The sequence below is a fragment of the Centropristis striata genome, chromosome 3, assembly GCF_030273125.1.
Source record: "Centropristis striata isolate RG_2023a ecotype Rhode Island chromosome 3, C.striata_1.0, whole genome shotgun sequence".
Taxonomy (NCBI): Eukaryota; Metazoa; Chordata; class Actinopteri; order Perciformes; family Serranidae; genus Centropristis; species Centropristis striata.
In genome coordinates, this window is record NC_081519.1 from 17563976 (window position 1) to 17579259 (window position 15284).

Genomic DNA, 15284 nt, shown 5'->3' on the forward strand with positions numbered 1-15284 from the left:
GGGTTTGTTTGTTTTTAATCAGCGAGAGGTGGATCTAACGGGTGGACCTGATTGACGACCGAGGACACTGCAGTACATGCCCATCTACACCTGCAACTTGACTGCACTTGGCTAATAACTATGCATGCAAAGTCGCTGCTAATTCATGTAAACATTAACTGTAGTATTAACTGTGATGTTCATTTTGGCGAGAAAAAAACCCCAAAAAGTGTTCGTTACTTACCTGAAAAATGAACAGCCGATTCTGTTTGTGTCTGTTAGTAGAACAAAACACTGAACAAGACATTTTTAAATTAACAAAATGTTACGGTAGCCACGCCCCAAATCATACTATTCTTTATCTTCTGTTTTTTTCCAAACTGCCCCATTATTTACACAATAACATGATCTTTTCTTTAAGATTTTTTACTAGCAATTGAGACCATGTTTTTGTCATGACAAATTTTCTGAGGTGATGAACTAAGTTAGAAGTTGACTCTTTTTGTATTTAGATAGATAGGACCAAAATGTTTCTGCAACTGCCATCAGCAACCCCTGTTGGAATTTTTAAGGCACTTCCAGGTTTTCCTCACTACTCAGACCCAGAGGTTGTCGCTTGGAAGCACAGGCTGTTGAGTGAGACTCCAGCAAAAGAGGAGAAAAGTGCCATTCAGATGACTATTGTGGCAACAAATACTGTATAGCAAGGGTGTATAAAATACAGTAGGCATTATGTCGAATGTCACATGACCAAACAGGAAAACAGGTGTCATCACATCCACTTGTCAGAGAAGGCGGTAACAGCAGATGAGTATGAATGAACAGACAGGACAGCTAGCTTGACTTGATTTTTAATCAGCTAACCAAGCTAACTTAACCTAGCTATCAGCTATTCTGTAGACTTTAAATCAGCTAATCGGTCAGAAAATGTATAAAATTAAAGTACCAGAAGTGGGATAATCCTAAGAGTGATTTCTGCTGTGTTCCAATTTCAGGGAAGTTCAACTCTACTGTAAGTTTCCACCACTTCCAAAAGGATGAAACCTCGAAAAAATATGGATATGTAATGTCAGACGTGAGAATTTGGTAATAAAGAGGACCAAAATGATCTGTAATAGACATTTATTCTCCACGGATGTCATTAAAGCTGGGAATAGACGCTTGAACGATCTCTACTGAACAGGTGTGTGGGTCCATAGACGTGGTATACAATGAGATGAAGTAGATCGCACATGAAAAAACATTTCTATTTTTCATTAGTGGTTATGCAGAAGGTCTGGCTGTGATGCAGCCTTTGACGTCAAGCCACAAACCCTCTCTGTTGCTGTAAGGTGGGTCACTGCCTGGTTAAGGTGTCCGAATTCACAAGAAACTCCCAAAGCGGGAGGTAGCACTGACAGCATAGGCGCCGATCCCGCGGGGCTCGAGCACCCACTGAAAAGTTTGAGCACCCACTGGCCAATCGTGATGTCCGATCAAAAAATAAATGAATGAATGAATATAAAACTTTAAAATTATCTTTTCCAAAAAGTTTTATTAAATGAGTCCACAAAGAATATGCAAGCTTTAACAAGATTGTACAATACATTGCAAAATCGCAGTTTAATATCAGAAAGACACTAACAAGACGGCCATACTTTGGCGACAGCGACACAATAAACAAGTCTCTTTGTAAAAAAAAAACTTTTTCATGTCAAAACGTGACGTATCACGACTTTCTGTGACCTGTTGCTTTGAGTACAACCACACAGCTGCGCCAATGCGCCAGATTATTTACATACCGTTAACAGTCCCGGCCGGGTGTGACTCTGTTGATCAGCATAGCACTGCCGTGGCTCAAACTAGTAAGTATCCATATCCAATCACAGGACGCGTAAATGTCACGTTCAACGTGAGGCCAGCTAGAGCATATGAGCTAGAGGGCCTTACTGACACAACTCGTGATCTGATTGGCTATCGCAACTATCTATCAACTGTATTTGCCCGTTCACTTACAGTGCACAGACGCCCGCATTGTTGATTCTGAAGGCCCGGGCAGATTTCATACAGCCTGGCAACATAAGATAGCTGAATTCTGATTGGATAAAAACTCTAACCTAAAAACAACAGCACTGGAAGGAGCATAATATGACATAAAGAGAATATGAATACTTTTAGATATTTAGGGAAAGAAAATTAAAAATTAAATTAACCTTTATCATAATTATGATCATGATTTCTGGTTATTTTAGGCCAGCAGAGAAGGCCTTGCTGGCCCTGACGGCCCACCACTGGTCTTCACTGTGTACTACAGCACCTAGAGTCCCCAGGTAACTATGCCAAGATTCTTTTTATAGACTATAGTTCTGCTTTTAACACAATTTTACCCCTCAAACTTTTTAAACAACTCCAACAGATGAGTGTGCATGACTCTCTCTGTCATTGGATCCTGGATTTTCTGCTGCACAGGAAACAAGTGGTAAGGGTAAACAGCAAAACCTCCGAGGTCAAATATATCAGCACTGGCACTCCTTAGTGTTGTGTCCTATCCCCCCTACTGTACTCACTGTACACTAATGATTGTGTATCACATACAGACTCCGTCAAGATGTACGAATTTGCAGATGACACAACATTGGTAGGGCTTATCTCCAAAGATGTTGATGACGTGGCCTACAGAAATGAGGTCCTCACACTTGTGGAATGGTGTTCCCACCACAATTTAGAATTAAATGTCTTCAAGACTAAAGAAATGGTAGTGGACTTTCGCCGCAAGGGGCTAGTGTCCCAGTCCCTGGCCATCAATGGGGTAGAGGTAGAACGGGTGTGAAGCTTCAGGTTCTTAGGGACCATAGTCTCATCCTCAGTGAAATGGGGAGACAACCTGAGCTGTTTCACTAAAAAAGCCCACCAGAGGCTCTTTTTTCTCCGGCAGCTGAGAAAATTTGGGGTGGCCTGTAAAGGGATGTTGCAATTCTATCGTGCCACTATTGAGAGTATTCTCTCCTTCTCTATGACTGTCTGGTATGGAAACACCACTGTCCAGAACAGGCGACAGCTATACAGAATAGTGCACCCAGCCAAGAAGATCATAGGTTGCAAACTCACCCCCTTATCCGAAATCTACAAGGCCCACATGCAACGAATTACATTGCATTACGTTCCAACTAGTAAATCGTACTGCTGAACCTCTCACTCTTGCATTGCTGCTTGATAAGTCAGACATAGTCATTCCGTTTTACGGCTGTCATGACTCAGTGACCTCATTTGAAAGCCCACCACATGAAACATGTTGTCTTGTCCCACTTTATGTTATCACATACACACTCTACACACTCTACAGCTGCACAAACACCTCCTGGCTGCAGTTATTGGCCCTCATTTATCAAACGAGCGTACATCAGAAAGTCAGCGTGAAGCGTAATTTCTATGCAAGCCTCGGCATTTATCAATATGGACGTGAGCGGAGGGTACGATCAGATCTCACGTCTGCTCTCAGCTCGTGTACGCAAATTTGAGTCACCGTGAAGTGCACAGGTCTGAGTCGGAGAATTGATCTTCGATCGATCCCTGGAGGTGATCAAACTCTGTGGTGTTTTGATTTTTAGTGGTGACAAAGCAAAACATGTTTAGACTACATAATTTATCATTAAAACATAATCCAAAAATAAATACACCCTGCGATCGTGAAATTCTTTAAACAGAATACCAGCCGAGGATATTAAATGTTGTTGTCTTCTGCTGTTTACTGTTATCCAGCTCCGAAACCGGAGCGTCAGCGTCTCCATCACCACCGGTGCTGCCCGAATAGAAACATTTCCAATTTTTGATTTGATTTGAATGATTTATTTCAAATATGCAACAACAATACAATAATAATAATGCATCAACAGGAGTCAGTCCTAGTGACTCCTGCACTGATAAGGCCGCCAAGCACTCTATAAAAATGCCACAACATATTTGAAAAGGGGTGGGAAGAAGTAAAAACTTGTTCAATCCCACCCCACTTCTTTAAACAATCAGCGCTGTCACACGCTCCTCTGACTAGGACATCATTATTAGTAAATGTAAAGAGGTTAATAATATCTCTCCATCATCATAATAACAAAATTCGGATATTATAGATTATTAGGCTTTATATATCACGATGTATAAATTAATTACTCAAACCTCGCCGGGAGTTTAATAGTCCGCTACTTTGCTGACAGCCCCACTGATTTCCTTCCTTTTCACTTTTTATGCTGCCCAACAAAACCAGTTTGTTCTGTTGCAGCTGTTGGACGTCAGCGTTTCACTTTCTGCCTCTGAGAAATTCCCCTTCTTTTAGAATTAAAACTTACTTTAAAACATTGTTTACTTCCTTAAACCAAAAAGCTGTGAAAACTTTTAAGTCCGTGCTCCAAATGTAAAATATTCACTGAACTTGTTTGAGTACTTTTATTTCATAAACCTCTGTCGCTGCGTATTTCTGTAATATGTCTACATTGCCCCTATTGTTAATTGTAATGGTGCACTTTGCTAATAAAGTTGACTTTTGGGGGGGTCCTCTTTTTGGCCGTGTAGCGTCCTTCGGTGTCATAAACTCTGAAGGCGAGTCTTCTGAATCTGGTATATATTAGGGCTTGACATTTAAATGACGCTCGTTTCGAGCCGCCACATTTATCAACAGCCGATCAGTCTTACGCTGTGATTGGAGAGATACGATCGTTTGATAAATCCCACTTGAACCCTGTCGTAAGATACACTCAGATCTGCGCTGGTTTCTACGCTCGCTTGATAAATGAGGGCAATTGTCTGCAGCTTTGAATATTACTTAAGAAAATGTGATTTTACATGTTTACTTGTGAATACTCAGAGATAATTCAGAAACTTTTAAAATGCTCAGTTGAATGATTAAAAGAGAGCATTTGAGCTGGAAATGAGAGGCAGTGTTTACTGGAAAGGGATTCATTCATTAATTCATTATCCTTAACCACCAAACAAATGTGCTAATTTTCCTCTGTGTTCAGTGATGTGAGGATGGGGACGGAGATGACTTGGACGAGCACTCTGCTGTCAAAGCTCCTGGAGCCAGTATGTTCTGCAAGTGGACACACTGCAGTCTTCATGTTTCTGAGTCAATGGCAGAGTTTTTTTTAATGAAACAGGATTCAACAGAGATAAATGTGCTAGTTTTATGCCAGTAGTGTGTTGACATTGCTGCTATGTAAGCAGTAATTGTACTTTGTAGTTTACACATTCCATGAGACTTGGAAAAAGGCTTCAGTTGTGAGTAATGATCTATAAATGACTTGGAATTTATTTATCACTGTTGTCATAAAATACAAAAAGAGGTTAATTTCTATGGAGATGGTAAACCTCATCTAGTAACCTGGTCAATCTGAGGGCTTCTTTTTCAATAAGGAAAATGTACTTAGTAGGTAGATAGATGATAGATAGATGGTGTATTATAATACATATTATTTTCCTTAATCAAGTTATCACAAGCTACAAATAACTAAAACAGAAACCCTGGTGAAGTATTTGAACCAATTCAAACACACTCAAATAACCTGCTCTGCTCTGCTATGCTGTATTCCTCAAAAGGTACGTAATAAAGCTTCACAAATATGGTACAAAAATGAGTATGTTTTTTCCCGTAGTACTGTTCTTCTACCTCTTTAAACACAATCTTTGTCAAAAACACCCTGTAGTCAAGTTTGTTTGTCCCATTGTCACATAACAATGGTCTGGTTCGTCTACGTCTGGTGGAAGTCGGGTGCAGGGACTTTGTGGTAGCATTCACCCAGCACTTCCTGAAGAGCATGTGAGTCACCAGGCCCAAACTCAGAAGGGCCCTGAAAGATCTGGCTGAGGAAGCTGAGCAGGGAAGCTTCTGGCTTTGGCTAGGAAGGAAGGACCAGATGTGGGGAAAGCAAGGATCCTAGGGATAGCTGCAGGGGGCAGCAGGGAGATGTCCGTGAGATGTTCTGGAAATAATGAAGCGAAATATCAATGAAGGGTGGCTCCCGGCTGATGACCATGCAGCTACCTGCAGCGGCACCGTTGGAGGTGGGACAAGCAGCAATGCTTAGCTGGCAGTCACTTGCCTGTGCTACCATCTATACCAGATACTTAAATGGATTTTTTAAACATATATTTATATTTTACATGTATTTTTTTCTAACAAATAATGGAGAGCAACACAGATATCAATAGTTTGTAATAGTAATAGTAACTGACTGCATTGACATAATGTCCTATTTTTGGATTAGGAAATGATTACCTCCAGCAAATACACCTCCAGGCCCCCTGCACATTGAGCCCAAGTCTGTTGGTCAATACTTCATGGACACTTTTGTCCCTCCCCCCGGGGCAGAGAGCTTTTTGCTCAGCAGTGAAGTCAGTCACTGTTCAGTGGAAGTTTGGTCATGTCTGGACTGCAGGGTGTTGGACTGCTGCTGCTGTGGGGCAGCGCCTGCCTTTGGCTGCCCGGCTCGGCCTGGGGGGCTCTGGTTATCTCCGGGGAGCATGAAGCTCTGCAGGTAACTTCACACACTGACATTTTTGTACTCTGATATTCATTTGAAATTGCATTATTCATAGCAGAAATATGTCATCTTTCTGGTGCCTTCTGATCTGGCTTTTTGTTTGTTCTGTTTTCAAAGCTAATTTTTGCTCAGTTTTACTATCACATTACTCGTTCTGACTTCTCCTCTTTCTATGTGTGACACAGAATGCCATTTTTTTTCCGAGAAGCTAGTCCTTGTTATATCAGTAGCTTATTTTCTAAAATCCTAGCACCATGTTGGTTCATACTGCTGAATTTATATTTCAGGAGACAAGAGGAGGTGCCAGACCACTGCAGGTACTATTTATTTACCAGCGGAAAGTCCTGATGGGCGGTAATGTTGCATATTTGTCTTTGTACATTATAATCCTTAAAATAAAAATAACATGGCTATTGGTGCATATATAATTAAATAGCATAAACTTCAAGTGTTCATTTTTGGGATTTTCAGGCTTCAAAAACACCTCTTTTTTCTTGTCTTTTCTTTCTTATTTTATTACAGAAAAGAAGTACAACTGAGGTCAAGGTAAGAAAACGATCAGTTGGTATCTGTTAAAGAGAAATATGAAATTCATTACAACTTTATGTTTGCCGCAGTTCAGAAAGAAAAAAACGAATTTAACCATTTCTGTCATTCACTGTTCAGGCTACGGCAACAACAAATAAGACTAGAAAATTTCCTCTTGGGAAATTCTGAAAGGGCCACAGGGGCTACTGCCGGTGTATGTACACTATGATGAGATTCTTCAGAGATTTCAAACTATGCCCTTTAACCTCAAAATGTGTGTGTGTGTGTGTGTGTGTGTGTGTGTGTGTGTAATTAAAATCACATAAAGTTACCTCTGTGTGTGTGTGTGTGTGTGTGTGCTACAGCTATTGCTGTATGGGACCAGTGCTCGGTGAGATTGCCCCGTGGCCCTAATTCGTTTGAAATAAAAAGTAGCTAGTTATATGTGTTTATAAGTGTTTGTGATAGGAGGCTTACCACAGTGTTTATTCTTTGCATCTGTCCTCCCTCTCTTTCTATCTCAGGTGGAGGTGTACAGCGTGAAAGTGGACTGCACTGTGACGTCTCGTTTCGCCCACACCGTCATGACTTCCAAGGCTCGGAACAAAGCAAACGTTTCCCAGGAAATCTTCTTCGAAGTTGAGCTGCCTAAGACCGCCTTCATCACCAACTTCAGCATGTCTGTCTGTCCTACTTGTTTTATGACATTTGTTTGTGACATTATTTATCCTGGCATCATTTTCCACTTGTGCTCTGAAGTTCATTTTTATGATGAACACATATATTGTTCTTACTTAAGTTGCATCATGTCGTTCTCCATCTTTGTTCCTCACAGGGAAATTGAAGGTCAGGTGTATGTTGGGGAGGTGAAGGAGAAAGAGAAAGCAAAGAAACAGTATGAGAAGGCTGTTTCCTCTGGACAGACTGCTGGACTGGTCAAGTGAGTCTGTCAAGATAAATATATATTAAATACACATTCATAGAAACATACTGTATCTTCATTCTTATGGACTTATAGGAGAAATTGATGATTTTAACGCTAATGTCTGTCAGTAATGTTTGTGTTTCATTACAGGGCTTCAGGAAGAAAGATGGAGAAGTTTTCAGTGTCCGTCAACATTGCAGCTGAAAGTAACGTGACTTTCATTCTGACCTACGAGGAGCTCCTTCAGAGGAAACTGGGCCAGTATGAGATTCTGACTCGAGTTAAACCCAAACAGCGAGTCCAGGAGTTTCAGGTGAATCCATGTCCATGTTCAAATCATAGATATAAAACAGTTTTATCGATGTTTCAAATCCTGTCTCTTGGTGATTTCAGATATTACATGTAGTTTAGGTTACCTTACAATGATGTGCGTTATTAACTCTGTGTGTGTGTGTGTATGTGTGTGTGTGTGTGTGTGTGTGTGTGTGTGTGTGTGAAAACAGATTGTGACAAACATCTTTGAGCCTCAGGGCATTTCTCATGTGGACACTCATGCAACCTTCCTCACCAATGAGCTGCTCCCCCTGGTGGAGAAAACTGTCACAAACAACAAGGTACACATTACAGCAGGCCTTGGAGGAAGTTGCCTGATTATATTTGCCTGTGTCCCAACTCTTTTGTTTTTTAAGTTATCAAAATTATCTTTGTCTGATTTTCTTATCTTCACATTAAACATCAAACAAAATACTGACACAAGAACTAAGTGTAGCTGATATAATCATATCCCATTTACAGGCACACATCTCTTTCTCACCAACTATGGAGCAGCAGAGGAAATGTCCAGATTGTGATGGAACACTCATCGATGGAGATTTTGTCATCAAGTATGACGTGAACCGAGCAAAGAGTCTCGGGGACATTCAGGTCAGTGGCCAACAAATACTGTACTCAGTATCAGATGAATGCATGTGTAAAGATACATATGTAAAAATATACAGACTATCTTTATAGGTTCTGTAAAATACAATTGATTAATTTGTGATTAAATTGCAACAACGTATCATCTATATTTTAAAAGAACAAAACAAACAAAATTTGCAATCTCCTTGTTGCCTTGTCATTCCTTCTTGTATATTACTGCTCTTGATGACTCTCTTCCCTTCAGGTTGTGAACGGATACTTTGTGCACTTCTTTGCTCCCCCTGACCTGCCCAGAGTCCCAAAGAATGTGGTGTTTGTGATTGACAAGAGCGGATCGATGGGTGGAAGAAAGATTGAACAGGTGAAAGACTCTTCAGACTGTTGATGTGTTTCAGATATACTGATACCCACACACACACATTTTGACCTCTGAACCTGTCACTCTTTGCAGACAAGAGAAGCATTGCTGGCCATCCTCAACGACCTCCACGAGGAGGACCACTTTGCCCTCATCCTGTTTGATAGCCGTATTGTTTCTTGGAGAGAATCACTTACCAAAGCAACCAAGGAAAATGTGACAGAAGGAATGGATTATGTCAGAAGGATAGATCAAGGATCATGTAAAAAGAAAAAAAGACACCAGCCTTTATGCTGAACACCATCTTAAACCCCTTAAATATAAAAATTACACTCTCAGTACACTCTCATATTATACATAAGGTGTTGTGTGTTTCCCATCTAGCAACTAATATCAATGATGGAGTGTTGAGAGGTGTGAACATGCTGGTCAAAGACAGGCAGGAGAAGAAGCTCCCAGAGAAGAGCATCGATATGATTATTTTAATGACAGATGGAATGCCAGATTTTGGTGAGCATGCCATACTGGAGGATATAATGTATATTTGTGTCGGAGCAAATTTAATCAATGTAGTTTCTGCATTTAATTTCTGCACGTTGTGTGTTTGAATCAGAGCCCCGGATCCCGAAGCTTCAGGAGAATGTGCGTTCTGCAATCGGAGGAAACATGTCTCTGTTCTGTCTTGGGTTCGGAAATGATGTGGATTATTCCTTCTTGGATGTGTTGAGCAAACAAAACAAAGGAGTGGCCCGCAGAATCTTTGAGGGTTCAGATGCAGCCGTTCAACTCCAGGTAGATTCTCTCTTTGAATACATTTTTGAGCCAATACTAAGATTTGTGTAAAGTTAAATGTTAATAATACCAGCGATGCCACATTCACCAAAGTTATTTTATCACTTTTTTATGATTTTATCAAAAACTTCATGCATGGCACATTTTGTACAGATTGATGTAATACGATGCCTGAATGCATTTATTCCAGGGTTTCTATGAGGAGGTGGCCAACCCCCTGCTATCAGAGGTGGACCTGCGTTATCCTGACAACACAGTGGACTCCCTAACTACCAACCACTACAGCCAGTTGTTTAACGGCTCAGAGATTGTCGTGGCCGGGCGACTGATGGACAATGACCTGGACAACTTCCTAGTGGAAGTGTTTGGCCAGGGGGTGAGGAGAAGAAAATGACATTTTAAGACAGAGCAAAGGTGGAGGGAAAACTTGTGTTTAGTAATCTGTTGTTTTTTTAAGAATATTTTTTTCTCTTTTTCTGTAGTTTGAGGAGGACTTCAAGGTGCAGGGCCAGGCCAGTACTGTGGACTGGGACATGATGTACCCAGATGATAAGTACATCTTTGGGGATTTCACAGAGCGTCTGTGGGCTTACCTCACCATCCAACAGCTCCTGGAGAAGAGGTTAATTCATCACCTATCATTCCATCCCGTCTGTCAACTTTATCTGTACCTGCACCAAGATTTGATGCAAGCTTCTTCTTGAACTATGGCAGATTACTCAGACAATTTAACAATTAAATGGACTTGACTAATCTGGTCTGTATTTTATTGTTTCACAGTAACATTGGCTCTCAGCAGGAGAAATAAGATGCAAACGCATTTGAGTTAACGTGTTTGAGTTATTTCACTGAAGCTGAGACCTTGATTGCTTTACCTTGGAAATCTTTGTTTTCCATTGGTCGCAATAAAATCTTTGCTTATGATAGGCCAATGCCTGAGAGACCATTATGGATCTTGTAATATTAAATGATAGATTCCATGGTGGTTTTCTGACTGTTATTGTCATCTGTGGCAACTTCAGTTGGCCTATATGTTTGTTCTTGCAGCAAGAGTGATGCACCAGACGAGAAAGCCAACACCACAGCCAAGGCCCTAGACATGTCTCTGCGTTACAGCTTTGTCACCCCTCTTACCTCCATGGTGGTGACCAAGCCTGAAACTGAGGATGGACCAGACAGCCCTCTCATCGCTGATAAGCTGACTGAGGGTAAGGCAGGGTCTGAGATGTGATACTGGTCGGGTTCTGCTGAACATGTTTGCTGTCAACCTTTCCCCCTGAAAACAAAACCTTACTGTAACACATTCACAAGCAGCACTGACTATTCTATTTATGTTTTCAACATATTCATTCTTCAGTTCAGTTGAACTGTGAAATGCACTAAGTTGTTTTTTTCCATCTGTTTTTTGTGACAGAGCAAAGACAACAGGCAGAAAGAATGAGTAAGGAGCTTTTATTTGATATAAAGCATAAAAAGTCTTCTGGGATTAAGTCATTTCACTGTATTACTTTTAACTTGAACCTTGTTGTTCCTGTATCTAGTATATCGATATGCTGCTCCCCCTTCATATGCTTACCAGCCGCCACCACCCACATACTTTGGTAAGTACATTATTAGCAATGGCAGCTGCCTGGCTCTGCAGAAGGCAATTCATAATAAATGCATGAAAAACTTTTCACATTCCAAACCATAGGTATCTTTTGTGTTTAGCATTAATTTACAAATGTTACCATGCTTACATGTTGAACTAAGATGGTTAAAAATGATTAGCATTGTCTTCTAAGCATAATCTTGTTCAGTCAGACTCACACGATGAAGACTGATGGGATGAGCCTCTTACAGAGTTCTCCGTCCCAATTCTGCTAACTTTGCTATTTTGCAAGGACAAGCACCGCCCAAGACAACTGGCAGCGCTATGGAGATAGGGGTGTGGCTATGCAATAACTTGTTAGCAAGCTAACATTAGTGTTTAGCCTCACAGAGCTGCTAGCATGGCTAGCCCTGGCCCAGGAAGGAAGGCCATCTCCTTAGCAACGTCCAGGCTTATCGCTTTTGTTATTCCAGCGAACTGAGACGAACTGCTTGGTGCTGGACAATGGGCGGGTCTCAGGCCTACACACACGAACTTCCACATATACTGATAAGCATACATCCCCTCCTCTAACCACCCCCCAATCCACGCCTTCGATGCTTCATACCCCCAGCGAGACAGGCGGTTCAGGGAGCTGCGCCGGGTGGCTGCGGATCCGGATGGCCGCCTGGCTATGCTGCCCCCCCCCCGCACGTCATAGGTCTATTCATGTTGTGAAAGTGTACCATGCCATGTTGCTGAGGTTTTTTTCATGCTTTTTTCCTCCTTTCCTCTCCCCATGTGTGCTGTATTTCTCTCTCTTCATACCCTGTCTTCCTGTCCTGTCTACCTTGTGATATTGTTTGTGGGTGTATTATGCGTTCTGGACGGGTTGATGGCTCAATTTCGTTGTACTTGTACTCTGTGCAATGACAATAAAGGGTTCATTCATTCATCATTCAAAAAGACTCCTCGTACTGTTGACATGTTGTCATCAGCATGTTCAGCCAACACTTAATCCAAAACAAAATCACATCCATTTTGTTTATGACTTTCTCTCTGGCGTCACCTGCAGTGGACGGAGATCCTCATTTTATGATCGAGCTCCCTGACAGAGACGACGCCCTGTGTTTCAATATCAACGACAAACCAGGAACCATTCTCAACTTGGTCAGAGACCCAAAACAAGGTCAGCCCTGAGTTCTAATTATCATCATAAATTTATTTCCCCTATTTTTTTAACACATGTATAGGCACGTAAATCACATATTGCAGTTTACCAATCCCATGATTTTTCCTCAGGTATTTTGGTCAATGGCCAGACCATCGGAGACAAGAAGATTCCCCCTGATGGTAAAATTAACACCTACTTTTGGCGTTTTGGCATCGTCCACCAGACTTTGGGGGTGAGGCTGGAGGTGAGCACTCGGGACATCTCGGTGTTCCAGGATGGCAAACGGGTCAAACTACTGTGGTCTGATACAGCTTCTGTCAAAGGACCCAAGTAAGGACCCTTCAGTAAAACAGAACTATATCTTTCTACATGAGTGATATAAAATAGAAAATCCTGTTCAGGATGAACAACTATCATCTCCTCTTATTTCTACTCCAGTGTGGATCTTCTCTTGACCAAGGATCGCAGCCTTACAGTCACTCTAAAGGATTCAGTCAAGTTTGTCATCCTGCTACACAAAGTGTGGGCAAAGCACCCGTACCACCAGGACTACTTGGGTTTCTACACCTTGGACAGCCACCTCCTGTCCCCTTCTGTTCACGGCCTGCTAGGTACAACAGGACACACACATATCAGGAAGTAAATAGCCAGATAAACCTCATACTGCAACCACCTCAGAAAAATGAAAGAAAAGTTCACTAAAAGTGAAAAAAGTCGCTATAAACAATGTTCTTTCCCACTGCAAGCTAGGGTAATCTTTGAGCCAGCTGGGAGTAATGACCTAAATTTAATTTGCATTTTTACTATTTTGCTCACCAACTAATTCTGCCCTCTTGGCAACCTGACCAGTGTGTCTGAGGCATTCTCTCTATAACAACCAATAGTTTTATGTGACTCCACGGCTCTAGGGGAATGCCTGCTTGGGGGCAAAAAAAAAAGCATCCTTTTACCACACTGTTAGCGAAAAATGTTGAATATGGTCATTCAACTGGATGCACAAACTTAAGATAGATAAGCTGGCCTAATACTAAGTTGGTAATTATAACTGGTGGAGATACTGAGGGCCAGAATAATTTGCTTTTAAAAAAAAAGATGCGTCCTTAAAATCCTGGGTTGTCCTCCAGGTCAGTTCTACCATGGGATTGCATATGAGCTGTCAGACCTGCGTCCAGGTGAAGTCCCAGAGAAACCAGATGCCACCATGTATGTGAAAGGAGAGGAGCTCAATGTGACCAGGTACACAAATAAGTGTGTCCCATCTTTGTGTGGAAGAGTTTGCATGCAATGTGTCTGACATGAATAAATGGTCTACATAACATTTGTGTCGGTCCACAGAGGCTGGCAGAGAGACTTCAGGAGGGATGTGAAGAACGGGGAAAATGTTCCCTGCTGGTTCATTCACAGTAACGGAACAGGACTTATCGATGGAGATGTGACAGACTACATTGTGTCAGGCCTTTTTAAAGCTGTTTAAAAATGGTTTATACATCTACCCCAGAAAAAAAATCTAAATCTAATTCACACAATAAATATTCAAATCTGCCTGTACTCACACCATGAATGCTCTGACATCTTGTACTGAAGGCAAACATGCTTCATTCACAGTATTGTATGGACAATTTCACAGTTTCTATCAGTGTAATTGCTTATATCCTGCATTCTAGTAAATTAAATTTTGCTTAATGAAATCTGCGCAAACTACTGATCATTAACCAGTGGTGATGCCTGGGGGTGGGGTACGGTGGGATGGGGAGCATGAGGGGCGCACAACTCATTTTTGCCTTCAGACCCGTAGTGGGTTGATTCAGCCATAGCTGAAAAGGTTTAGGTATTAAAACCAATAGACAACACAAGCAAATTCTGCCCGAAATAACCTGCTCTGCTCTGTTGAACACTGAATGTAGTGCCCAAGAAAAATTGGTATGGATAATTTTTGCCCAGCACAGTCCTGTACCGCCACAAGTGCCAAACACAGTGTCACATGATGGAAGTGATTTAATAAACGAGAGCAGAATGCAGCTCACCCTGTAACAGGTTGTGTATGGACCCAATTGCAGCACACAGGAGGCAGAAACAGGAGGTAACCAGTCTTTACTCACAAGCAAAGGTTCGGTACATGGGAGTTCTTTCAGGCAAGGCAGGCAAACAATCCAAAGGGATAAGGCAGAGGCAGAGTCCAAAAACAGGCAAAAGTCAAAACCAAAAAGCACACTAGAAAAACGCTGGAGAGTAGGACACATGGTACACTAACAATCTGGCACTGAGGAAAGGGACACAAAGGGTTTAAATACAGAGAGTCAAATGAGGTGATGAGACACAGGTGTGTGATCAGTGATCAAGGGCAGCTTGGTAAACAGGTGAAGAAAGTTTGGCTGATGAGGAGGGAGTGGCTGACAGGTGAAGTGAGGAGGAGGCAGGCTCAGTGGAAAATTACAGGGAGACAGAGCTGAAACTGTGACAGAACCCCCCCCCCCCCCCCCCCCTCAAGGGACGACTCCCGACGTCCCAAAACAATTATAACCAAGCCG

The 15284-nt window shown here is 41.8% G+C and overlaps 1 protein-coding gene across 1 annotated transcript; it reads left to right on the plus strand.

The window, feature by feature from the left end:
* The first annotated feature begins 6343 nt into the window (after positions 1 to 6343).
* On the plus strand, positions 6344 to 14448 carry LOC131968241 (inter-alpha-trypsin inhibitor heavy chain H3-like). The gene is made up of 22 exons (XM_059329035.1): positions 6344 to 6482; positions 6776 to 6805; positions 7011 to 7034; positions 7541 to 7695; positions 7852 to 7956; positions 8092 to 8254; positions 8445 to 8555; positions 8737 to 8865; positions 9107 to 9223; positions 9314 to 9482; positions 9605 to 9730; positions 9834 to 10012; positions 10203 to 10388; positions 10495 to 10634; positions 11060 to 11220; positions 11427 to 11453; positions 11554 to 11613; positions 12658 to 12771; positions 12885 to 13086; positions 13195 to 13367; positions 13881 to 13992; positions 14092 to 14448. Exons 1-22 carry the CDS (start codon positions 6369 to 6371, stop codon positions 14228 to 14230), a joined length of 2736 nt encoding a protein of 911 aa, XP_059185018.1. The 5' UTR covers positions 6344 to 6368; the 3' UTR covers positions 14231 to 14448.
* The last annotated feature ends 836 nt before the right edge of the window (positions 14449 to 15284 follow it).